General features: G+C 47.3%; 1 protein-coding gene across 3 annotated transcripts in view; it reads right to left on the bottom strand.

Moving 5' to 3' along the window:
* c3h4orf33 (chromosome 3 C4orf33 homolog) overlaps window positions 1-27,403 on the bottom strand; it is a 32,350-nt gene that overhangs the window by 3,017 nt on the left and 1,930 nt on the right. The window contains exons 2-6 of one of the 3 annotated variants that reach the window (XM_072495568.1): window positions 17,402-17,602; window positions 10,106-10,166; window positions 9,316-9,367; window positions 7,637-7,836; window positions 586-693 (exon numbers count right to left, since the gene is read on the bottom strand). In XM_072495568.1, coding sequence (XP_072351669.1) covers window positions 586-693; window positions 7,637-7,836; window positions 9,316-9,367; window positions 10,106-10,166; window positions 17,402-17,582 — 602 coding nt within the window. In that variant the 5' untranslated portion in view covers window positions 17,583-17,602. Of the gene's footprint in view, window positions 1-393; window positions 694-7,636; window positions 7,837-9,315; window positions 9,368-10,105; window positions 10,167-17,401; window positions 17,603-27,403 lie in introns of those variants that run through there. The other 2 variants (XM_072495567.1, XM_072495566.1) reach the window with 2 other exon arrangements.

Below are 27,403 nucleotides of genomic sequence, written 5' to 3'. Positions count from 1 at the left end.
AAGTCAGAAATTGTTTTCTTTGGCACGATTAATTCTCTCTTTTCTATTCCAATGTTTTTCATAATCACCCTGGATGTGGGGGAATTGGAAAATTCTGCCAAAATACAGAGTGATGAGCCATACAGTACCAGGCCTTGAGTGGTAAGTAATGAACCTAAAATAATTCCCAGAACTAATGGTATTGATATAGACACTCTAATGTAATTAATTCAGTTGAAATACTAGTGTTTGGTTCATTGTTGCATAAAGACTTGGGAGTCTTCAAGATTATAAAAATGACAGGCAAGAACAAAAGACTAACCTAATGTACCCGTCAGATTCCCATACTTTCTTGTACAGGATGTATGATTTGTTTCTATCTGATACAAATTAGCATTAAATCACGTTTCAGTCCAGATGTTTGATGGGTAATAAGTTTATATATAATGTCAAAGGTTATATTACATAGTCCTTCCAAAATCTCCTAATTTGAAAATAGCTAATTTGAAAATGATCAATGAAGAGTCTGCTGAACGAGAAAAATAGGAGCCTCAAATACGTATACCAAGATTTGAGAGACAAGAACAGCAATGAAGACAAGCTAACCACTTCTTGGTCCCAGGGGCGGACTTCCATAGTTCAGACTGGGGCTGTTTCCATTGCATTCCCATAACTGAACTCAAGCTGAAATCCTTGAAATATTCCAAGCGATGACTAAGACAGAAAAACACATCAATAATATTATAGACAGGGTAAAAGAAAATGCCAAGTAATATAACATGTTACAAAAGTAACACTGTACATGGAAAGAAAACTAAAAATAAATTGGTTATATATTTTTGTGGGTTTATTAATGAGAAATAATTTGTTGAATGTAGAGGTGGTCACTTTGTATTTTCAGAAGTCAACCAATGTTTTGCGGCTCAAGAGGTTATAACCGTCTTTATACTGCTTACATAGGATCACATGGGATAAACAGCACAGAAACAGGCCACTTGGCCCAACCAGTTCAGGTTTATGTCTCACTCGAGCCCCTTCCCATCTTTCATCCTCTAAGCCTATCATCATAAACCGCATGCCTTATCCTTAAATAATAGAATCCCTACAGCGCCGAGGAGGCAATACGGCCCATCGAGGCTGCACTGACCCTCTGAAAGAGCACCCTAACCCAGGCCCACTCCACCATCCCATCCCCACAAGCCAGTAACCCACCTAAACTTTTAGACACTAAGGGCCAATTTACCATGGCCAATCCATCTAACCTGCACATTGTTGGACTGCGGGAGGAAACCGGAGCACCCAGAGGAAACCAATGCAAACATGGGGAGATCATACAAACTCCACACAGACAGTGACCCACGGCTGGAATTGAACTGGGGTCATTAGTGCTGTGAGGTGGCAGTGCTAACCACTGTGCCACCGTGCGTCCTTGTCGGGCTAGTCATTTTGGCCGTTCCCAGGGGCAATGATTTCCACGTTCTCACCACTCTTTTGGTAAAGATGTTTCTTCTGCATTTCTCTTGGATTTTTCTTGGTGACAATCGTATCTGCCTCTAGTTATTCCCTTCCCCACAAGAATAAATATTCTGTTCCTTTTATACAATTGACCCCATCCCTAGCACTGGCATGTTTGGCACTGGAGCATAGTTTAATGCATTTTAGGACCACAGATTTTTGCATGAAGAAATTGGGATTGACAAAACAAAAACAAATCAGCTTATCTAAGAGAAAAATGATCATATCAGTGAGAACTGAGGAGCAATTTTAGACTTAGTAAACAGTTGCTTGTTTCAAGAATTTAATTGAATAAATTTGTCATTACAATATAATCATTTAATCATTCCCAAGTCAAAAAGGTGAAGATTGTGTAAGTCTGGTACATCATTCGCTTCTGAATGTGGACGCAAAAGTATTGGCGAAGGTACTGGCTGTTAGGCTGGAGGATTGCCTACAGAAGGTGATAGGTGAAGATCAGATGGGGTTCGTGAGAGGGAGGCAGCTCTTTTCAAACGTTAGCAGGGTATTGAATGGCGTTATGGCACCGGCAGAGGGGAAGGAAACAGAGGTGGTTGTGGCACTGGACGCAGATGTAGCGTTCAACCGGGTAGAATGGGGATACTTTATGGCAGTTCTGGAGCGGTTTGGGATTGGACCAAGATTTGCGAAGCTACTATACAAGGATCCGAGGGCGAGTGTCCGCACAAACAACATCAGCTCAAGATACTTTTCTCTCCACCGTGGGTCTAGGCAGGGATGTCCTATGTCCCCCCTGCTGTTTGCACTCGCGATTCGGGGGTATGGAAAGGAATATTGCAGAAGGAGATAAGAGCATAGGATGTCCTTAGATGCCGATGATTTGCTGTTATACGTGTCGGAACAGAGTGTCGATAGGGGGAATATTGGAGCTGCTTCGAGTGTTTTGTCTTTCTCGGGGTACAAACTAAATCTAGACAAGAGTGAGTATTTTGTGGTGCCTCGGATGGAGGTGGGGGCAGGAATGGGGGGGGGTTGCCATTCCATAGGGCAGGGACTCACTTTAGGTATCTGGGGGTGCAGGTTGCAGGCAGGGAGTGTGTGGGGGGGGGGGGGGGTGGGCTCCGCAGGTACAACATTTCTAGTTTGGTGGGGAGAGTGAAAGCTGATCTGGCAAGGTGGGATGGTCTCCCTCTGTCATTGGCGGGTCGGGTGCAGGCGGTTAAAATGAATGTGTTGCCGTGATTTCGGTTTCTTTTTCAATGCCTGCCGATTTTCCTGCCAAAAGCTTTTTTCACAGAGATTGAGGGAAGGATTACTTCGTTCATATGGGGAGGGAAGGTGGCCAGAGTTAGAAAAGGTGCTGCTACAGAGAGGAAGGCAGACACCTGATGTATTACTACTGGGCGGCGAGTGTGGCGAAGGTGCGGAGCTGGGTCAGAGGGGTTGATTCCCAGTGGGTCAAAATGGAGGAGAGTTTGTGCAGGGGGTCGGGATTGAAAGCACTAGCAACAGTGCCGCTCCCGATAGTCCCGGGGAAGTACTCAGGGAGTCCGGTAATAATAGCTTCATTGAGAATTTGGAGGCAATTTCGCCAACACTTTGGGTTGGGGGCAGGGTCAAGGGAAATGCAGATTCGGGGGAACCAGATTTGAGCCAGGGAGGTGGGATGGAAATTTTCAGAAATGGGAGGAGAAGGGGATTAAGACACTAAAAGATTTGTTTCTTAGGGGTCGTTTGCAGGGCTAAAGGAACTGGAAGCGAAGTGTGGGCTGGAGCAGGGGGAAATGTTTAAATACATGCAGGTTCGAGATTTTGCCAGAAAGGAGATACAGAGCTTCCCGGTGGAGCCGGCCTCCACATTGCTGGAGGAGGTGCTGACGACAGGGGGACTGGAGAAGTGGGTAGTGTCAGCAGTTTACGGAGCTATTTTGGAAAAGGAGAAGGCACCACTGGAAGGGATCAAAGCAAAGTGGGAGGAAGAGTTGGGAGAGGATATGGAGGAGGGGTTCTGGTGTGAGGTGCTCCGGAGAGTGAATGCCTCCACCTCGTGCGCGAGGTTGGGGCTGATACAGCTGAAGATGGTATCCAGAGCACACCTCACAAAGGCGAGGATGAGCCGATTCTTTGAAGGAGTAGAAGATGTGTGTGAACGTTGCCCGGGGTGGGGGGGTTAATCACGTTCATATGTTTTGGTCCTGTCCAAAGCGAGAGGATTACTGGAAGGAAGTCTTTAGGGTCATTTCTAAAGTGGTGCACATGAAACTGGACCCGGGGCCCCCGGGTGGCCATATTCGGGGTGTCGGACCAGCCAGGGTTGGAAATGGGTGCAGAGGCAGATGTTGTAGCCTTCGCCTCGTTGATCGCCCGAAGGCGGATCCTGATGGGATGGAGAGCAGCCTCTCCACCCTGTGTCCTGGCGTGGCGGGGGGGACTTGTTGGAATTCTTGACTCTTGAGAAGGTTAAGTTTGAACTGAGGGGAAGGATGGAGGGGTTTTACAATTCATGAGCATTATTCATTATGCACTTTCAAGAACTGAATAACATCGAACATTAGTTGGGGGTGGTGGGTGGGAGGGTTGGGGGGAGGGGGGCTGTGTGTGTTGATAGTGACTATGGGTGATTCCTGATTCCTTTTTGTCATTTGTTTATGTGAATATGCGGGCTAATGTTTGGGGTTTGGTGGGAGGATGGGATCGTTGTTATAGATATGGGGATTGACATATTTGTTGCTGATTATTGTTTGTTGTTGGTGGGTGTAAATTTGGGAGAAAATGTGAAAAAGGAGAATAAAAAATATTTCAAAAAAAAAGTCTGGTACAGCATTTAAAAACCTACTTAGCCTTTAATTTACAGTTGTTTTTGCACACAATCAGAATGAGCAAGGTCAACTTTGGATTTTTTTCAAGAGCAAAGTTGGATCTCTGCAAGCTGCAACCAGCTCCCATCTACTCCGAATAAATACTTGTAAACATTTGCAGGCTCTATTATTTCAATAGTAATGAATAAAATATAAATGGTATTATGTAATTTTAATCCAACAAAATGCAGAGAGAATTCTGGAATTCAGCAAGATGTTTTAACAAGTACTATATTCGACAAGTGACGTACAATTTCTTTGGTCTTCAACATTTTAACTTGAGCCTTTTCCTAATTGCTCTAATAAGCAAATGTTTGTGAGGCAGCAACAATGAATTTAATTTCATATCTTTACCTAACTTGTGTTTTTCCTCAATTATTATCAGCCAATTAATATCTCCCATCCACTTCTGAAAATTGCCCCACATCACTCATTTAAGCAATACTTTATAATAAGTGTGATTGCACTAATGCGGGTGCAGAGGAGATTCACCAGGATATTGCCTGGGCTGGAGCCTTTCAGCTATGAAGAGGCATTGGTTAGGCTGGGGTTGTTTTTTGTGACGACAGGGAGATGTTGAAATTGGATCGAAGATATAGTGGGCAATTTAGTGGGTAACAGCCTGAGCATAAAATTGCTATCATCGAGTCAGAGTTATATGCACACACCTGGCCTGAGATACATTGTCCCACTGAGAATTAAATTCGCTAATGAGAATAAAAAGGATACCACTGTGCAGCCGGGGTGGTGTGATTCACTCAAAATCCATTGTCCTCTGGGACATTCTGGTCTGACCAGCCATTAGGCGATTACAGAGTCTGATGGCCTCTTCAGTCCATAAATTGGAGGTTAGTTGCACATTCATAGCATGGCTGTGTTATTTTGTGTGAAAGGGAGTAGATAATCAAAAGTCCAGATAGCTATGATGTTCAAGTCTGGACACGTATGGACAGAAACATTTTTGAGGGGCTGGGTGTTTCCCGCAACTCACAACTGTTCGAAAGGATTTGGAGAGCGTTCCAGAGAGGCCATGAAGAAACTGCCACAGTTGGAAAGGGTCTGAAGGAGATCGGCTAACAGCAGGAATATGTTCTGTAAATGCAAGTATCATTTTTGCCTGCCTGTGTAAATGGAGTTGAGAGTTGTATGTTCATTTTACGTGCTGTTTAATGGGAAATTGTGCGTTAGGGTTAAGAGATACACGTAAGCTATTCTTGTTACGTTTGAAGTTTAAAAGTTAAATATTATTTTGTAATAATAAAGTTTTGTTTGTAAAAATAACCAAGCCCTATTTTTAATGCAGTCATTCCTGGAGTGAATTGATCATTCACTCCAGATCAGTCGCTTCGCACACTTTTAAATATAAAAAATGTTGTGTTTCTAGTCCAGTATCTTAGCGACTGTTGGGATCTGGTCCGCCATCCGTAATAGTTTTCCTTTGAGCAGAGAAAGCCGAGAGGAGTGGGGACCAGATTGAGGTATGCAAAATTATGAAGGACATAGGTAGGATAGGTAGGAGGAACCTTTTCTCTTAATAGAGGGGGGTCAATAACCAGGGGGCATAGATTTAACATAAAGGGCAGGCGATCTAGAGGGAACTCTAGGAAAAGCATTTTCACCCAGAAGGTAGTGGGATCTGGAACTCTCAGTCTGTAAGGATGGTAGAGGCAGGAACCCTCACAACATTTAAAAATCATTCAGATGAGCACTTGAAATGCCATAGCAGACAAGGCTATGGGCAAAGTGCTGGAAAATGGTATTAGGATAGGTGCATGATGGCTGGCGCAAACATGATGGGCCAAAGGATCTCCTTTTGTGCTGTAAAACTCTAAGACTCTAATAAGCTGTTAGTAGATAACATAGAATTTAGTGCAGAAAGAGGCCATTCGGCCCATCGAGACTGCACCAGCTCTTGGAAAGAGCACCCGACCCAAGGTCAACACCTCCACCCTATCCCCATAACCCAGTAACCCCACCCAACACTAAGGGCAATTTTGGACACTAAGGGCAATTTAGCATGGCCAATCCACCTAACCTGCACATCTTTGGACTGTGGGAGGAAACCGGAGCACCCGGAGGAAACCCACACAGACACAGGAAGGATGTGCAGACTCCGCACAGACAGTGACCCAAGCTGGAATCGAACTTGGGACCCTGGAGCTGTGAAGCAATTGTGCTATCCACTATGCTACCGTGCTGCCTATGAAAGTATCACACATCTACTAACAGCTTATTAGAGTCTTAAGAGTTTTACTGCACAAAAGGAGATCCTTTGGCCCATCATGTTTTGTGCATGTGTGAAAGCATCACAGGATTTCTGTCGGCAGGATTTTCCAGTTCAATTGATTTTTGGCCTCTCTTCAAATTTCCCACCCCGCTGGTGATGATACCTAGCGCTGGCAGCACTGGAAAATCTCAGCCTCTAGTTCCTAATGTCCCATGGATTAGCATCCAATGTCCACAAATGACATACGATCAGAAATCTTACTGTGGGGTAAATCCTACGTGCAAACATCCTAGCACTCTGGGGCAACACAGCAGTTGGGGATCATCACCACCAATGTTTGATTAGATGCAATTCACAGATGGAGTTTAAACGACCTTGCCTCAAGATGCTTTGCACTGAAAATATCATAGAATAAAAGGTAAGTTAAAAGTATACACTTGAGGCACGATCAATTTGGCTGGAGACGAAGTTGAATTCAAACTGAGGCTTTATTAGTCTATGAAACGTGGCCTCCTACAGCAGCTAACGAAATGGCTGCGAGATGAAGGCCACGCATATTTATAACCTTGCTCCTGGGTGGAGCTAGCATGCAGGGGCCCAGGTGAACCTGTAGTGCAGGTTCTACCGTACAACCCTTAATGTAGGAACACAGTGGTTTACCACAATACTTAGACGATCCAAATGTAAAAATGAAATTCTATTTTCCAAGTGGCAATTGGATAAGTTGAATAAGGAAATATAACTGAAAAGTACCACTGATTGTGAAGAATGAAACCATGGGGCTTTAACCAGAGCTAATAAAACCCTATGCATCAATTTATAAGCAGGAGGAACTGCTACACCAATTATCCATTGCTTTGGGTCATATATAATTTATTGTGTAGCAGGAACGCACCTGACCATAACAGAGGGAAACATTTCATTGCATTTTCGTCGATTGGATTTGATCAATGTAAAGGTCAAACAGTTGGTCTGTGGCATCTCGTAATTCAATGTGTGCTCAAAGCATAAAGATTTGCAGTTTAATCAAATATTTAGACACTGCAGACAGAAAGACCAACAGAAAGACCAATGAGCAATAAATCTTTGTACTTACAAGTCAGGCTGTTGCCCCTTCTTTAAGTGTTCTTTAGGTATGGGGTAGAGAGCCTCATAAACTCTTTTATCACCAGAGCCATGAATTGCATAGGCATTAAATTTGTTAACACCAGGGGGGAAATAGCTCCAAGGGAGAAGTGCTTTGCCTTCCCAGTTTTGTTCACGAATTGCACAGTCATATTTTAAATCAAGTTCTTTCTAATGTGAAGGAAAAACAGTTAGTAGCTTCACGTTTTCGAGTTTTAGTTTAATCTAGGAATGCAGTCACAAATGTATTCTTAAGAACGGAATCTTAAAAACTCTTATCGGCAAATAAAGTGAAAGTAAAAATTAAAATGTAGGGAAATGTGCAAAATGAAAAACAATTGACAACTGAAGGTCAGCAGTGGATAGCAGCCCAACAGGTTGTAAACACTGCTATAAATGCAACTGAAGATACATTAGAAACTGTAGCTGGGAAATAGATTAGAAATTAGAATATAGGGCACAATGGGCGAATCGTGCGAACACCCCAAATCGGGCTTCATGCTGGGCTGATCGTGAGTCACATTCATTAGGCTCATTTAAATACCCAGACACAGGATTCACCCAGCGTCCGGGAGTCAATGGCCGTGCCTGCAAACTTGCCAGGACGCCATTTAGCACTGGTTTCCACAAACGTGGACCAGGCGTAACGACGAGGTCTTGCAGGCCATTGGAGACCCCTGGGTGATAAGGGGTAGGATAGTACTCTGGCACTCCCCCGGCACCCGGGCACCTTGGCACTGCGACAGTGTAACTCCGAGAGTCCAAAGATTAGTCGGTGTGTAAAATGTCACACTAGTACAGGAGAGTGCACTCTTCTGGGGTTATGATGCAGCCATTGGACTGGGGTGAGCACAGTAAGAAGTCTTACAACACCATGTTAAAGTCCAACAGGTTTATTTCAAATCACTAACTTTCGAAGCACAGCTCCTTCATCAGCTGAATGAAGAGGTGGGTTCCAGAAACATATATATTGACAAAGTCAATGATACAAGATGATACTTTGAATGCGAGTCTTTACAAGTAATTGAGTCTTCCAGGTCCAGATGAAGCAACTGGAGAGAGGGATTATCCCTCTCTCCAATTGCTCCGTCTGGACCTCTAGCAACACAATAACAACATAGATATGTTTATGGGGTTGCCCTGCAAACAGTGACACATTGCCAGGAATGTCTGCACATCTTTACATAGGCTAGAAGATTTTGTCTTAACTTCTAAAAGAATAACAGAATTGCAGAAAATAGTGGTTCGGGACAGCAAAATCCTAAACATACTTTATAATGAATGGATTTACATCTTCGTACAATTACTGCACATTGGGAATCTGCCACAGAAATGAAAATGTACACGGTTTGCAGCACCAAAGAAGCTAATTAAGATGACCACAAAAGTTACCCATTAAAAATCTAGGTTCCGAAATTCCATACATTCGTGGTCTTCAAATCCACCACGACAACTACAGCAAATGATTAGCCGAACACTCAGAAAAACTGCAACAACCATTTGTTCTATTTCTTCACGAGTTCCTCTGAGCTCATACGAAAGTTACCATGGAATATCAGGAAAATCCCTGTGGAGGAGGATGTCATACGAGCTTTGTAAATAAACCAGACGATAATACTAACCATTACACTATTTTCTGTAATAACTTACCTCCCATGCTTTTCCTTTACCAGAAAGTAATAGTACTAAGTGTTGTCCATGTCTAACAACAGTAAAACAGAAAGGATGTTGTTAATATTGAAAACAAACTACAACACAAGAAGAAATTGCACACAAGAAAGCATGGTTAAAATGGAAAATTAATAGGGTTAGAGTTCTCAATCAACTATTTTGTCAAGAGAAGGCACTGGTAGGGGAAGGAAGGACAGTGCAAGATTACTTTTTCACAAATTATCAGCAGCAGCTACACCAACAGCAACAAAGACCAGTGAAGAATATGAAGAACTTTAAAGTAAAGAGAAAAATAATTATTTTCCAATGGAGGGGCAGGAATAAGTAAGTCCAGGTAGCAAAATAACTTTGACTTCTGGTACATGTATATATTTTAATCAAATAAATTACAGTTGGGCAGCACGATGGCTCAGTGGTTAGCACTGCTGCCTCACGGCGCCGAGGTCCCAAGTTCGATCCCGGCTCTGGGTCACTGTCCGTGTAGAGTTTGCACATTCTCTCCGTGTTTGCATTGGATTCACCCCCACAACCCAAAGATGTGCAGGCAAGGTGGATTGGCCTCGCTAAATTGCCCCTGAATTGGAAAAATGAATTGGGTACTCTAAATTTATTAAAGAAAAATAAACTAGTTTAGGTTCATACCAAAAGGATTTTGATGGAATATTAGGGATCGAACAAATATTATGAGAAAGTATACATGTTTTATAACACTGAGATTTTAAGCAACCTACAGCATCATAGAGTGACGAGGAAAAATTCCAATACTTACGGACAAAGTTCCACTTCAAGGTACAGTTCTTTGCTGCTATTCAAGAAAAACGCTTCTACAACTGTTAAACATGAAATATGAAAAGCTTAAGGTTACAGGAAACAATTTTCAAATTATCATGCTACTTTTATAATCTACCAAGTCTGTTTTTGGCATTAGGTCAGCTTGAGATGCAGGAGTTTTATTCAGTGTCCCGAGTCTCCAGTCATCCATTTATAAAAAAGTTCAAAATGTTTCTGAAGCAGGGCATGATTTTTCATCATGATTAAGTTAATCTTTTACTGTACTCTTCAGCTCAAAGTGTTTATGCCCTGAAAGTGCAATCTAATAATTGGATATCAGGGACCTTAGTTAATGACAAGATAAATGGGGTTTAGGAAGAGAAATAAAGATGGGGAAAGAAGAATTGGATTAAGAGAGAAAAAACAAGACAATGAGGAAAAGGAAGAGAAATAAACTTGAAATTTCATATTTTGTATTTTTATAATCTCCAAAACTTCATTACATGGGGGAGTGAGACTCCAGACTTTTAATTTTTCCACTTTCTGAACCAGAGTTGATTGGCCATCCTGAACAATTATCAAGTTGTTATGTGCAAACGCAGCAACTTCATGAAACTCACGGAGGAAATTTAATGCAAGATTACATTTTCACAAGTCAGGCTACTGAAACACAGTTTAAAAACAAACCCTAGGATTAAAATATCCAAATGTAAGATTAGAATTCCTATTTCGTTCGCTCATCTAGGTCAATATCACGGATGTCGGAATTTCATCTTTTGATAAATGCTGCCTGACTTGCTGAGCGTATCCAGCATTTTCTGTTTTTACTTATTTACTTTTCAAGTACTGAATCAGGCAATGAACAGGAAAGTAAGAGTATGTGTTAACAATTGCAAGTGAACCAACAGAGAGGCTGTCACAAATACTTCAATTTGTTACTAAAGGGAGAACAGACCAGGGTTCCTGTTATACAGTGAGCCTGAGCATAGATAGCTTTAAGTTCCTGGGGGTCACCATCACCAACAGACTGCCCTGGTCCACTCACGCTGATGCAACAGTCAAGAAAGCCCAACAACGTCTCTATCTGCTACGGAATCTAAAGAAATTCGGCATGTCTGCATCGACTCTCACAAACTTCTACAGATGTGCCATAGAGAGCATCCTATCCAGCTGCATCACAGTTTGGTATGGCAACTGCTCGGCCCATGATTCATGGAAGTGGGGAGAGTACTGGATTGATTTGGTTGTGATTCCTCTTAGGGTTGATTTGCTCCTATGTTCACATTCGAATAATGCCCAGCCAGGTGAGACAGCTAAGGGGCCAGGTGGCCAGCATCAGAACCGTAGAAAAGTTCCAACACAGAATGAGGCCATTCAGCCCATCTTGTTCATGCCAACCCGAGGACATCCAGGTGCCCTTTCTAATCCCACCTTCCTGCACCAGGCCCATAGCCCTTAGCTTACAGCATTTTGCAGGTCCAGGTACTTTTAAAAAGAGTTTAGGGTTTCTGCCTCCACCACCAACTCTGGCAGCGAATCCCAGACTTTGAGATAGATGAATTTCTTTTTTTTTCAAAATAATTTTTCTTAAAGTTTTCACAAAATATCAACAGCAAAATGTAAAAGGAACCCAATAGAATTAAATACAAAACAAAACAACCCAGTGCCCCCCTCCCCCCTATACATACATAATAAATTAACACCCGCCGAAACACATCCTTGTCCCGGTCATGTGTGCCCTGTGCAGCACCTTAAACTGTACGAGGCTGAGCCTCGCGCATGAAGAGGAAGAGTTCACCCTCCCCAGGGCATCTGCCCACGTTCCTTCCTCAATTTCCTCTCCCAATTCCTCCTCCCACTTACCTTTCAGCTCCTCCACCGAGGCCTCCTCCTCCTCCTGCATCACCTGGTATGTTGCCGAGATCTTCCCCTCTCCAACCCACCCCCCCGAGAGCACCCTGTCCTGTACCGTGCATGGCGGCAGCAGCGGGAATTCCACCACTTACCGCCTGGCAAACGCCCTTACCTGTAGATACCTAAAGGTGTTTCCTGGGCGGAGCCAGTACTTCTCCTCCAGCTCACCCAGGCTCGCGAACTTCCCATCCACAAACAGGTCCCCCAACCTTCTTATCGCTGCCCTGTGCCACCCCGAAAACTCTCCATCTATTCTCCCAAGGACAAACCGATGGTTCCCCCGTATCGGGGTCCACACCGTGGAAGTGGCCCCCACTTCCCCCCCAGTGCCGCCTCCATTGACCCCAAATTTTGAGGGTAGCCGCCACCACCGGGCTTGTGGTATACCTCATTGGAGGGAGAGGCAGCGGCGCCATTGCCAGCACCTCCAGACTCGTACCCTCACAAGACACCGTCTCCAGCCTCATCCATGCCGCCCCCTCCCCCTCCACACCCACTTGCGCACCATCACCGCATTGGCAGCCCAGTAGTAACCACAGAGGTTGGGCAGCGCCAGCTCCCCACACCCCCCCCTACCCCCCAATCACTACTCCGCTCTAGGAACACGCGTCTCACACTCGGAGTCCCTTGTGCTGGAACAGGAACAAAAACCTTGGGAGCACTATCATCTTGACTGACTGCACCTTACCCGCCAGGGACAATTGCAACGCGTCCCACCTCTTAAACTTCTCCTCCATTTACTCCACCAGCCTCGTGAAATTAAGTCTATGCAGGGCCCCCCAGCTCCTGGCCACCTGGACCCCCAAATACCTGAAGCGCCTCTCCGCCCTTTTTAGTGGGAGCTCGCCAATCTCCCTCTCCTGGTCCTGGTCCCCTGGGTGAACCACGAACAACTCGCTCTTCCCCATGTTGAGCTTGTACCCTGAGAAATCCCCGAACTCCCTGAGGATCCTCATTACCTCCGGCATTCCCCCCACCGAGTCTGCCACATATAGCAGCAAGTCGTCTGCATAGAGCGACACCCTATGCTCCTCCCCACCCCACACCAGCCCCCTCCAGTTCCTCGACTCCCTCAGTGCCATAGCCAGGGGTTCAATCGCCAGTGCGAAGAGCAGGGGGACGGGGACACCCCTGCCTCGTCCCTCGATGCAACCAAAAGTACTCAGACCACCGCTTGTTCGTGGCCACACTCGCCATCGGGACCTCGTACAACAGCCTGACGAACCCCTCCCCAAACCCGAACCTCTTCAGCACCTCCCACAAGTACCCCCACTCTACCCTATCGAAGGCCTCCTCAGCGTCCATCGCCACCACTATCTCCGCCTCCCCCTGCCTCGCTGGCATCATAATAACGTTCAGGAGCCTCCGCACATTCGCGTTCAACTTCCTCCCCTTCACGAACCCCGTCAGGTCATCGTGGATGACCTGCGGCACCCAATCCTCAATTCTTGTTCAAAAGCCTCCCCTTCACCCGCACCTTAGCATCTACATTTAACAACGAAATCGGCCTGGAAGACCCACACTGCAGGGGATCCTTGTCCCGCTTCAGGATCAAGGAGATCAGTGCCCGGGACATCATCGGGGGCAAAGGCCCCCCCCTCCCTTGCCTCATTGAAGGTCCTAACCAGCAACGGGCCCAACAGGTCTACATATCTCTTGTAAAATTCAACCAGGAAACCATCCGGCCCCGGTGCCTTCCCCGACTGCATGCTCCCTATTCTTTTGGCCAGCTCCTCCAGCCCAATCGGGGCCCCTAAGCCCACCACCAGTTCCTCCTCCACCTTCGGGAACCTCAGTTGGTCCAGAAAGCGGCCCATCCCTCCCTCCTCCAGTGGGGGCTCAGACCGATACAGTTCCTCATAAAAGTCCCTGAAGACCCCATTGATGCCAACCCCACTCCGCACCACACTCCCTCCCCTATCCTTAATTCCCCCGATCTCCCTAGCTGCGTCCCGCTTCCGAAGCTGATGCGCCAGCATCAGACTTGCCATTTCCCCATATTGATAAATCCCCCCCTGGGCCTTCCTCCTCTGCGCCTCCGCCTTCCTGGTGGTCAACAGGTCGAATTCGGCCTGGAGGCTACGCCTCTCCCGCAACAGTCCCTCCTCCGGCACCTCCACATACTTCCTGTCTACCCTCAGCATCTCCCTCACCAGCCTCTCCCTCTCCCTCTGCTCTCTCCTCTCCTTGTGGGCCCTAATGGGGATCAGCTCTCCCCTAACCAAAGCCTTCAGCGCCTCCCAGACCATCCCCACTCAGTCCTCCCCGTTATCGTTGGCCTCCAGGTATCTGTCTATGCTTCCTCGGACCCGCTCACTCACCTCCTCGTCCGCCAACATCCCCACCTCCAATCGTCACAACGGGCGCTGGTCCCTGTCCTCCCCCAGCTCTAGGTCTACCCAATGTGGGGCGTGATCCGAAATGGCTATCGCCGAGAACTCGGTATCCTCTACTCTCGCAATCAGCGCCCTGCTCATAACAAAAAAGTCGATCCGGAAATAGGCCTTATGAACGTGCGAGAAGAATGAAAATTCCCTAGCCCCCCGGCCTTGCAAATCTCCAAGGGTCCACTCGTCCCATCAGGTCCATAAACCCCCTCAGCACTTCAGCCGCCACCTGCCTCCTACCCGTCCTGGACCTGGAGCGATCCAGTGCCAGATCCAACACAGTGTTAAAGTCTCCCCCAATATCAGGCCCCCCCACTTCCAAGTCCGGGATCCGACCCAACATGCGCCGCATAAAACCCGCATCGTCCCAGTTCGGGGCGTACACGTTGACCAGTACCACCCTCTCCCCTTGCAGCTTACCACTTACCAGTACGTACCTGCCGCCATTGTCTGTCACAATGCTCGGCGCCTGGAACGACACCCTCTTTCCCACCAAAATCGCCACCCCCCAATTTTTGGCATCCAGCCCCGAATGAAACACCTGGCCAACCCACCTCTTCCTCAATCTTACCTGGTCTGCCACTTTCAGGTGTGTCTCCTGGAGCATGACCACATCCGCCTTCAGCCCCTTCAGGTGCACAAACACCCGGGCCCGCTTAACCGGCACGTTCAATCCCCTTACGTTCCAGGTTATCAACCGGATCAGGGGGCTACCCGGCCCCCTCCCCCGCCGACTAGCCATAACCCCTCCTTGGCCAGCAACGCGCCCGCGCCCCACGCCCGGCCCGTTCCCCACGGCGGCAGGCCCCAATCCCAACCCCCTCTACTCGCTCCCGCTCCCCCTTGAACATACCAGCAGCAACCTGGTTCCCACACACACACCCCACCCGCCCCCCCCAGCTAGGACCCCTCCTAGCTGCATTGCTCCCCCAGTGCACTCCCGCAAGTCAGCTGACTCCTGCTGACCCCGGTTGCTCCCGTCCCTCCTTCCTCACCTTCCATTACCCACCAGCAGGCTCTCCGCCTCCCCCTTCCATCCCAAGTGCGGGAAAATACCCGCGATTCCCCGCCCCGGCTCCGCCTCCTCCAGCCTTCAGCGTGGGAAAAAGCCCGCGGTTTCCACCTGCCCGGCCCCACCTCCTCTGTCGCAGCTCCTTTTACAGGCCCAGTCCCCTCACCCCCAACTCGGACCTCCCCCACGGGGCCCCATCCCCCCTACCGGCCATACACCCCCTACTCCGTTTACTTGCCCCCCTCCAAGAGCCCACCTGACAGACCCAACCAAAACAGTGCCCAACCCACCCTAACCACCCACACCAAATCAAAAAGAAACAAGAACAAAGAACCCCCCCTCAAAATGCAACACAACAACAATAATCCCCGACCATCCCCACGCCCGACCCCCCATCCCGACCCTCAGTTTGTGTCCAGTATCTCGGCCTGAACAAAGGCCCACGCCTCCTCTGGGGACTCAAAATAATGGTGCCGGTCCTTGTAGGTGACCCACGGACGCACCGGCTGCAGCATGCCAAACTTCACCCCCTTCCTGTGCAGCACCGCCTTCGCCCGGTTGTACCCGGCCCTCTTCTTCGCCACCTCCGCGCTCCAGTCCTGATATATTCGAACCTCTGCCTTATCCCACCTGCTGCTCCTCTCTTTCTTGGCCCACCTGAGTACGCACTCACGATCAGCGAAACGATGAAACCGCACCAGCACCGCCCGCGGCGGCTCGTTACCCTTGGGCCTCCTCGCCAGCACTCTATGGGCCCCTTCCAGCTCCAGGGGCCCCACGTCCGGCCCCTCCAGTCCCTCCGGGAGGCCCAGGATCCGCAGATTCTTCCACCTCGACCGATTCTCCATCTCCTCGAACCGTTCCTGCCATTTCTTGTGGAGCGCCTCGTGCGCCTCCACCTTTACCGCTAGGCCCAAGATCTCGTCCTCGTTATCTGACATCTTTTGTCGGACCTCGCGAATCGCCACCCCCTGGGCCGTCTGGGTCTCCAGCAGCTTATCAATAGAAGCCTTCATCGGCTCCAGCAGGTCCGCTTTGAGCTCCCTGAAGCAGCGCTGGATAACCTCCTGCTGCTCCTGCGCTCACTGCATCCACGCTGCCTGGTCCCCGCCCGCCGTCATCTTGCTCTTCTTCCCTCGCACTTTCTTTGGCTTCACCACCATTTTTAGTCGCCCCGCTCCTGGTCCAAGCCATTCATTGTCGTGGGAATGTTGCAGTCTTCTTCCCACACCGGGAAATGTCGAAAAAATGCCGTTGGGGGCGCTGAAAAGAGCCCAAAAGTCCGTTCCACATAGCTTCACATAGCCGCAACCGGAAGTCCCGAGATAGATGTATTTCTGATTTTAAAAACATTTTTTAAACGGGTTAAAGGGATGTGGGGAGCAGGTAGGAAGATGGATTTGAGACCGGGAAGAGATGAGCCATGATGTGATTGAATGACGGAGCAGGCCCGAGGAGCTGAATTATCCACTCCTGCTCCTAATTCCTACTAGCAAGCTGGATGACGGGGGATGATGGGAGAAACTAAACATAGCTAAAAATGCAGTACCAAATGATATGAGTATGTATATCGTTATGCTGAAATGGCACCTGACAGATGTTTCCGTATGTTCCCAGTATACACTGAATTCCACATCTCAACTGGCACATCTGGAGAGCTTCTGAGTGGTAGTGGCCATACAGATAGCGATCAAAGAGGAATCTAACAACACTGTTCTGGTATACCTTCCTGTCCTACATCAATGTTCAGTGTCTGTCCCAGCTGTGCCACTGCTGAGAGTGACAGAACAGGGGAAGGAAAGGGGTGGGGGAGTGGGAAGTGTTCTCTGGTAGTTCGCATGTGAGGACATCAAAAAGGAAATATTTAACTTTAAAACTAAAATCTGGACACAAAAGAAGTGAATTAACATTTACTCTGTTAGCAAGGCTTGTACTTAAGTTTTTGAATGTAATATTTTCATAAAATTGGCACTTACTGTACCTTCAAAATCCCACAACTGGTTGTACGATTTTCCTCTTTTACCAGCTGGAGCTGAAGGATCATTGAAGAAAGGCCCCTCTACCTCCAGCAGCAAACCTTCATCATCTGGTTTAAGTGACAGTGATATCCCTCTGTGAGTCACTGGTGAACTATCCCACGTTTGTGTAATTGAAAACTTCATCTGGATAATATTTTAATCGGCTGAAAAGAAATGATTTCATTGCTTGATTTACTGAAGATCATGCTTATTTAAAAAAATCTATCACAAATATATGTAAAACTTGCTATAAATAGCTTATTTAATTTACCCCACAGTGGCATAGCCGCTATTAATATTAATCTGTGGTTGCTTCATCTGGTGACCTAACCAAGAATTAGGGAAGCTTGACTATTCAGCCATTCAAGCTTAAATGCTGGCCCAGACAGAGACATAAATCTCAGATTTTCAAAAAATATATTGTTACGATTCCAGCAGCTATTACTGCTGGACATGTCTGATCATAGGGTGGAACTGGGCCTGTTGGATCAACACAAAAGATCAACTATATTGCAGTACTGCTTCACCAATACTTATACCTTTACAAATATATACAGTTCCAAAATCTATCTTACTCACTAATGTTCACAACAAGTATAAAGTCCATGTAAACCAATAGGTAACCTATGGGTAGTCACACCACACTCTCAGACCAAGGGCAGAATTCTCCCATCTGGGGACTACGTCCCATGGCGTGAATAAAACATGGAGGGCAGTATTCACCCCCCCCCCCCCCAGCCGGGTGGGAGAATTGCCGGGGCGCCGCGCGAATCGCGCCACGCCGCCCTGACCCCCGCACGCGATTCTCTCACCCACCCGAAACCAGCGGCGCGTGAATTGCGCCGGGCCACTCGGAGAATCGCCGCAAACGGCAAGCGGCGATTCTCCGGCCTGGATGTGCCGAGCGGCCGCGCGTAAACAGCTCAGTCCCGCCGGCGCCGTCCACACCTGGTCGCTGCCGGCGGGTACTTGTCGCGAAGGCTTGGTGGGCGGCCTGTGGCGGGGGGGGGGGGGGGGGGGGGGGGGGGGGGGGGCTTCATTTCCGTGGGGACCTCCGGAGTGGCCTGGTACACGATCGGGACCAACCGATCGGCGGGCCAGCCTCTCTGTTGGGTGGCCTCCTTCCTTCCGCCGGCGAGCCTGGATCCATCCGCCATGTTTGTGCGGGATGGCCTGGGGGAGGACGGCCACCGCGCATGCGCTAGTTGGCGCTGGCCCAACTGCGGATGCTCGGGCCCCAAGGAGCCACATCTTTCACGCGGCGCCGGGTCTCTGACGCCGCGCTGAGGCCCCACCCCTGGAAATCGCGCGACGCCCCTGCTAGCCCCACGGAGGGGGGAGAATAGGGGTCTGGGAACGGTCGCTGACACCGGAGTAAAACACTCCGTTTTTTTACTCCGGCGTCGGCACTTAGACCCCCGTTGGGAGAGTCCCGCCCGGAGTGCTTCCTGTTGCAGAGGCCAGTGGGCAAACACGCCAAATCGTTCAGGCCTGACCTCCTTAATTATGCAACCAGGTTTTTTATGCCATATTCTGTGGTGGGACAGGCCTATGGTGAGTAGTCTGTCATGCTATCCAGGCACCATACTGAAAAGGTGCTCAATATCACTGATCTACAGTTGAAGAAACAAGGTGGACCTCCTGAGAAAAAAGATGGATCGCAAGGAACATTGAGGCTGGAAGATGAGCACCTGCAGGACATCAAATCTGTACGATCTACCTGTAAATGCTCCCCCCACCCAGAGCTGTAGAATTCCAGGTTCCAGGGGTACCATCAGGAAGAAGCCCCAGGCGTTGTTCAGGTGAGTCCCGACATCTGCACGTCACATTGTTCTCAACGTGTTTTGCATCGGTGTGTTTTCCCGCTGGTGCCAAGGAGATTCGGGTATGGGTGGTAGGACCTTCAGCTGCGTCCCATTACCAAAGGCAAATGAGTTTCACGCTGGCCTCCAGCAGGTTTCCCGATCCACCATGGCAGGCACCAGCAGAAGGTCCCTTTATAAGTTCACACCAGCGTGAAATGGATTTCTGGGCTTCCTGTCATGTTCTCCTCCCACCCCTACCATTGAATTCACCGGTGGGGGCTTGGGAGAATTCCACCTCAAGTGACAGAAGCCACCCCAAACAGATCTGTGGATCTCTCATCAATCTCCCCAGATGCTTGTCACACCAGGAGCCAACTGATCTCTCTGGACCTCTGTCTTTTACATGAGGATTTCTAATCACCGCTCTCAAAGAACACACCTTGGAATCTTCTCGCAAGCTACGCTTTCATTTGGGCATCTTCAACAAGGATCCAACTCCAAGATTTCAATCTCTCCTTCTGGTGTCCCTTTCCCCTGGATCAACACATGCATTCAAGCTTTGCCTCCCACACTCTCTCAGATCCTCAAGACGTGCCAATAGAACACTGTGTTACAAGTTCATCATAGATTATCATAGAATTTACAGTGCAGAAGGAGGTCATTCGGCACATCGAGCCTGCACCGGTTCTTGGAAAGAGCACCCTACCCAAGGTCAACACCTCCACCCTATCCCCATAACCCAGTAACCCCACCCAACACTAAGGGCAATTTTGGACACTAAGGGCAATTTATCACGGCCAATCCACCTAACCTGCACATCTTTGGACTGTGGAAGGAAACCTGAGCACCCGGAGGAAACCCACGCGCACACGGGGAGGATGTGCAGACTCCGCACAGACAGTGACCCAAGCCGGAATCGAACCTGGGACCCTGGAGCTGTGAAGCAATTGTGCTATCCACAATGCTACCGTGCTGCCCTTCATAGTGAAGACTTACAGATCTCCGTCTGTCCCCATGAATCTTCTAGCTTTTCGCAAGCCTATTTTGCTTTACATCAGGTTCCTGCAGCTTTCTCTCTTTCATTTGATGAGAACCTTTTCCTCTGCTCCATACTTTAACTTCACTGAACAGGATTTGTTCCAGATTATCTGTCCTTGTCCTTTGACTTAACTGAAGACCTTTTTTACTTTAGGACCAGCTCCCTGCAGTTCACTCTCCCAGTAAAACAACTTGATATCTCCCTCTAAACACAAAACTCACTCGCCACTTACCTTAACTCTTGGGCAACTCATCTAAGATTTTTATGATTTGATCATAGAACTTACAGTGCAGATGGAGGCCATTTGGCCCATCGAGTCTGCACAGGCCCTTTTTTTTTTTTAAAGAGCGCCCTACCTCCACCTCACATCTCCACCCTATCCCCATAACCCAGTAACCCTACCTAACCTTTTGGTCACTATGGGCAATTTATCATGGCCAATCCACCTAACCTGCACATCTTTGGACTGTGGGAGGAAACCGGAGCACCCTAGGAAACCCACGCAGACACGGGGAGAACGTGCAGACTCCACACAGAGTCTCCACACGTTTCCTCAGCAATCTGCTAGCATGTCCAGCTGGGGAGGGACTTAAACTGCTCCCTTCACAATAGAGCATAACCACCAAATGACCTCAAACAGCATTCTGTTTCAACTCTGTGTCCATGTGGCTACCTGTTGTTAGGAAACAGCTGAGTTTTTTTGACTTGGTTTTAACTTCTCTATATTACTCACCCCTTGCTAGCCTATCTCTTTACAATAAGAATCATAAAATCTCATTAAAATACAGGTATACAACTCAGACTTACAGGCAACCCCTTTTTTTTAAAGCAAAATCAAAACTTGGTTCCCTCTTTCTTAACACATAAAAATTAATTAAACTTAAAGCTATAGCCTGTTCATAACACGCACAACACAACTACAACTTACTTAAAATGATGCCTATTTCCTCTGTAGCCACCAAAATTGGCCAACTCCCGATTTAAAATGGAGAACAGCAAAGGCTGATGGGAAAGTCAGCCAACACAGACAGAAACCAGCAGGTGCAAGTTTGCTGTGTATTTAACTCTGAAAAGGCCAGACAACATTGATACCAGCAACCATCAGCATAACAATGTAGCAGCCATCTACATACTGATGAGCAATCCCCGGGAACAATAAGTAACATTTGGGACACCTTAAGCAAAGCCAGACTCCCCGGCGCCAGCAGGAGCCAACACAAAGGAGGTGAACGAACACCTCAAGACCGCCCATCGATCAGGGAACCGCTCCAGTACTGGAGAAATCGAACCAAGCGATTGGGACAAAGTCCAATCACTTGGGACCAGGTACAGGGTCCGCCCCGAAATACGGGAAGCCCCTGGGGACTATAAGAGTTAAGCCCCAAGTTCAAATCTCGCTCTCTTCGTCCTGCCTGGGTCACCCAGCAACACGAACCAAAATTGACCGTGACCGGTGCAGCGACCACCGACAGAAGTAAGTCTTAATTCAACGCTCGCTACGAGGCGCTCCTAGCTACCAATCCGAACCAACTTCGAATCCCGCAGACTCAGAACCCGAACGAAAGGCCATTTGTTCCCCTGATCTGGTGGGCCAGTCCGAAGTTAAGTATAGGCCTGTTAGTTCTAGAAATTGCTTAGACATAGAATTTGTGCATGAGTAGCGATTACTGTGTATAATAAATGTGCTTTGATTTGAATCTTACTAATCGGTGTATTGAGTTATTGATCATTACTCGGACTTGAACCTCGTGGCGGTATCATAAAGATACCTGGCGACTCGAGAGCAAAGGTAATAAAACAGAGCAATTGAACCAACGGAAAGTTAGCAACAGCTCTATTTCCCTTGGGGGAAAAAAATCTTTAAAAACAACAATGTATGTAATTATATGCAAATCCCAGTTGCCATTATCAGTGATTTTAAGTATAAGGGATATAGAACTCGGGAGATGCATTGAGAGGAGTGCCACTTAGAATGGAGGACATATTTTTTAAAACGTGCTTGATTGGTGAGTGGAAGTCAGAAAAAAGGTCTGGGGTTGTTAGGCGACCCCAAATTTTGTTTGGTCATGTTGGAGCACCAATCGATAAAACAAACAGAACATGCAAGTACATTGGCAAGTCAATAGAATATAGGTCTGTGACTGTTATCAGAAGCTGTTTAGGTCTATGATAAGTCCATATCTTCAATACTGAAGGGCTCGTTTAGCTCAGTGGGCTAGACAGCTAGTTTGTAATGCAGGACAAGGCCAGCAGCGTGGGTTCAATTCCTGTACCAGCTTACTCGAACAGGTGCCGGAATGTGGCGACTAGGGGCTTTTCACAGTAACTTCATACTTGCGACAATAAAAGATTATTATTATTTCTGAGTTTGGCTTTGGTCACTAAAGATCTGGATGCTATGCAGAGAAGGACTGTAAGCCTGATCAGTCATGTCAGAGGACAGAGTTAGAAGGAAAGACTTTTAAAAATCTGAAGATGTAAACATTAGCCGCTGCGGTTTCCTTTTTACAGACCAATTTCAGGGGACTAAGTCCTGCAGCATTAGAATGTCTGAAAAACATCCAACATGAAATTGGGTCAGGCGATATTTTGTGCATCTGGAATGGTCACCTGATAAAGGCATTAAGCTCCTTTCATATGCTTGTGAGAAACCTAATGTTTGCTTAAAGGCTATTCCAGAAATTGGAGTGCCTATACTTTCTAAGTGTGGCTATAGCTACTACCAAAAAGGAGTAAGGGGGAGCAGTGCTCAGTACTCCTGACAGCTGCAACTATCCTCCACCCCAGGACGTACCTGAAGATTACTGCTGGTGAGGCTGGTGGCCTAAAATTGCCTTCTTCCACCAGGCTAACCCTAAATAGTTAGATGAGGCACCTGGGCCAATTTCATGCAATCCATTGGATCTCTGTCTCCAAATACAGGAATTATTCTCGGCTTCCATTTTATAGGGGTTTCCAGGCAAATGTCATTAGCGTCATGTACTTCCTAACAAGCTGAGTGGAATAGGAATGGTAAATGCTGAGCATTATATCAACTAAAATCACAATGATAAGTCATGAGGAAGTACAAGAAAGACAACTTGCATTTATATAGTGCCAATGTGCAGCAAAAAGTGCCATAAACAGCAACTGAGTAAATGACCAAATAATTTGTTTGTTTCATTTTGCACTCCCTACCAATCAAACTATCTATGTTTAAAATGGGCAGTCATCATGTGACTCAAGCAGAGATCATTAAAAGCAGGAAGTATGAACAATAATTTCAAAGTTAACATCTAATGTACTCGATTTATTTTGGTAGAAACAGCTATGCTTACTCACAGGTTCACTAAATGCAAGAATTCCAAACATGTAAATATCACCTCGTTAATATTGAATTAACATGGGTAAATTGCAACGCTCTGTGGAATGTGCTCAAAAGATCTGGATGTCCAGGAAACTTCATGACAATCCTGCAAAGCATTTGGATGGTATAACTGTAACTTTCAAGTGGGGGGGTTTGAAACATTTGCCTTCAAAAGCTGGACTGGGTCCATGGAAGTCTTTGTTGATAGCTCCCATACAATTCACAATCTACCCGACAGAGGCTAATCGCCTCATCAAAAATCAACTGGCATCTGGTGTAAGTATTAAATAGTTTCTAGATGAAAAATTCATTAAACTCAAGTTAAAACCCTGTGCCAAAACTAAACTGACCATCATAGATATAGATGAGCTTGAATATTTAGGATGGCGAGGGCTCAGAACACATCCCTGCCAACTCCAGCAGCCCAATGCCACTTTAATGAGTGTTGATTGGCATAAAGCAGGACTTCTGTCCTCACTTGGGAGGAAGTCCTGCCTAGGAGAGTTGCAGGCCAATCAGACTGGCCAGCAGCTCTCCAGTCACAGTGTTGCAGTGGCCGGAAGAAGCACTGCAGAGAGCTGCCTGGAGCTATGTCCCAGGAGACAGGTAAGTGGCAGGGGTCCCATGGTGGGGAGGTTAGGGAATGCCTGGGGGGGTCACAAGGGGGCAATCCGGATCTATAGGAGGCGGTGGCAAGATGGGGTTAGGCAGGGGGAGGCCTAGGCGTCACCAGGTCTTGAGGGCGCCCGGTCCCAAGCTTTGTTTTTGTTCAGCCTTTCCCCCGGAACTGTCTTCTGCTCGACAGCCTCAAACATTGAGTTTGGGTGTGAAAAGGCCCTTAACTGGCCATTCAAGAGCCTTAATTGGGGAAAGGGCAGACTTCTCATCCAAGGCCCTGCCCACCAAATGTAAAATCGCTCCCAGGTCAGGGAGGACAGAAATCCGTCCATGCAATTTCATGTTCTCTCCCCCTGCCTCAGATCCCGCCACAGGGGTTTAACTACATTTGTGTACTTAGGCCCGTCGAACATCGTCTCAGTTTAATAAAGCTACAAAGCTGAAACGAGATGATTTCAATCTCAAAAGGTCAATAAAATAACAAAACATCTTGTTATATAAGTAATTGCACCACCATGTTATATTGGCCATCAGGCACATAATCTAGGCCGATATTTCTTCAGCACTGAGGGTCTTTGAACGTTGCACCTGAAACTTAATTCAATGAATTTGAGTTGGTGTCATGGTCATCTTCGACCAACAAGGGCGAACACAAAATAAAGCAGAAGTAGTGTGTCAAAGGTGCTGCCTTTCAGATAACAAGTTAAACAGAGGCTCCATCTGTCCTCTGAAAAGAATGTAAAGGATGACATGACAGAAGAGCAGGAAGGGGGTTCTCCCTGGTATCGCAGTCAACAATTATCACTTAACCAACATTGCCACAAAACAGATTATCTGGTCAATATCACATTGCTATTTGTGGTGCCTTGCATGAAAATTGGCTGCCATCTGTCCAACAGAACAATAGTGATTGCATATCAATTAATTCATGTAAACGATCATGAAAGATGCGACATAAACGCCAAAGTCCAGCACGCGTAAAATACGCGACCCCGCTCCTAGCCCCCCAAGGGCGGGAGAATAGGGGGCTGGGAGCGGGCTCCGACACCGGAGTGAAACACTCCGGTTTTCACTCCGGCGTCGGGACTTTGTCTCCCTTTGGGAGAATCGCGCCCAGTGTTCTGTGAAAGGGAGAGTTAGCCCCGTGGCAGAGTTTTTCAAAGCCACCCCCATGAGAACATGGATGTTCTCCACAAGAACATGAAATCGGCGTTGAGTAAGACAGCACTGGGACTTAGACACCTGGAACACAGATCGTTGCCATTTATTTGCAAGCTGCCCGTCATATACCCTTGCGTATATAGCTGAGGAAACTCTTGAAATTTCAGATGGCAAAGGCTGGACAGTAGTCTGTGGAATTTGGGCCCTTGCGCATATAACTGAGAAACTCTTGAGATTTCAGATGGCAAACACTGGAAGGTGGTATTAGGAGTTTGGGCAGAAGAACCTATGTCCAGGGTTTGGTACCTAATATTTCTGATAGAAAGTTCAGCAGGGGTCTGGGAACCTGAATTGTAGCTCCAATATACAGGAGGTTGAGAGTAGTGAGGTCAGGAGTAAGGTTTCAAAGTTGCAGGAGTGTACCAGCAGGCAGGAAAGTGGTTTAAAGTGTGTCTACTTTAATGCCAGGAGCATCCAAAATAAGGTGGGTGAACTTGCGGCATGGGTTGGTAGCTGGGACTTTGATGTTGTGGCCATTTCGGAGACATGGATAGAGCAGGGACAGGAATGGTTGTTACATGTGCCGGGGTTTAGATATTTCAGTAAGCTCAGAGAAGGTGGTATAAGAGGGGGAGGGGTGGCATTGTTAGTCAAAGACAGTATTACGGTGGCAGAAAGGACGTTCGATGAGGACTCGTCTACTGAGGTGGTATGGGCTGAGGTCAGAAACAGGAAAGGAGAGGTCACCCTGCTGGGAGTTTTCTATAGGCCTCCGAAAAGTTCCAGAGATGTAGAGGAAAGGATTGCAAAGATGATTCTGGATAGGAGCGAAAGTAACAGGGTAGTTGTTATGGGGGACTTTAACTTTCCAAATATTGACTGGAAACGCTATAGTTCGAGCACGTTAGATGGGTCCTTTTTTGTCCAATGTGTGCAGGAGGGTTTCCTGACACAGTATGTCGATAGGCCAATGAGAGGCGAGGCCATATTGGATTTGGTACTGGGAAATGAACCTGGACAGGTGTTAGATTTGGAGGTGGGTGAGCACTTTGGTGATAGTGACCACAATTCGATTAAGTTTACTTTAGCGATGGAAAGGGATAGGTATATACCACAGGGCAAGAATTATAGCTGGGGGAAAGGCAATTATGATGCGATAAGACAAGACTTAGGATGCATTGGATGGGGAGGGAAACTGCAGGGGATGGGCACAATTGAAATGTGGAGCTGGTTCAAGGAACAGCTACTGCGTGTCCTTGATAAGTATGTCCCTGTCAGGCAGGGTGGAAGTGGTCGAGCGAGGAAACCATGGTTTACTAAAGTAGTTGAATCACTTGTTAAGAGGAAGAAGGAGGCTTATGTAAAGATGAGACGTGAAGGTTCAGTTAAGGCACTCGAGAGTTACAAGTTAGCTAGGAAGGATCTGAAGAGAGAGCTAAGAAGAGCCAGGAGGGGACATGAGAAGTCTTTGGCAGGTAGGATCAAGGATAACCCTAAAGCTTTCTGTAGATATGTCAGGAATAAAAGAATGACTAGGGTAAGAGTGGGGCCAGTCAAGGACAGTAGTGGGAAGTTGTGCGTGGAGTCCGAAGAGATAGGAGAGGTGCTAAATGAATATTTTTTGTCAATATTCACACAGGAAAAAGACAATGTTGTCGAGGAGAATACTGAGATACAGGCTACTAGACTAGAAGGGCTTGAGGTTCTTAAGGAGGAGGCGTTAGCAATTCTGGAAAGTGTGAAAATAGATAAGTCCCCTGGGCCGGATGGGATTTATCCTAGGATGCTATGGGACGCCAGGGAGGAGATTGCTGAGCCTTTGGCGTTGATCTTTGTCATCACTGTCTGTAGGAATAGTGCCAGAAGACTGGAGGATAGCAAATGTTGTCCCCTTGTTCAAGAAGAGGAGTAGAGACAACCCCGGTAACTATAGACCAGTGAGCCTTACTTCTGTTGTGGGCAAAGTCTTGGAAAGGTTGATAAGAGATAGGATGTA

This window comes from Scyliorhinus torazame, chromosome 3, assembly GCF_047496885.1.
Source record: "Scyliorhinus torazame isolate Kashiwa2021f chromosome 3, sScyTor2.1, whole genome shotgun sequence".
NCBI classification, from domain to species: Eukaryota; Metazoa; Chordata; class Chondrichthyes; order Carcharhiniformes; family Scyliorhinidae; genus Scyliorhinus; species Scyliorhinus torazame.
Note: the sequence above shows the minus strand (reverse complement) of the source record. Positions and strands in the feature narration are given on the sequence as shown.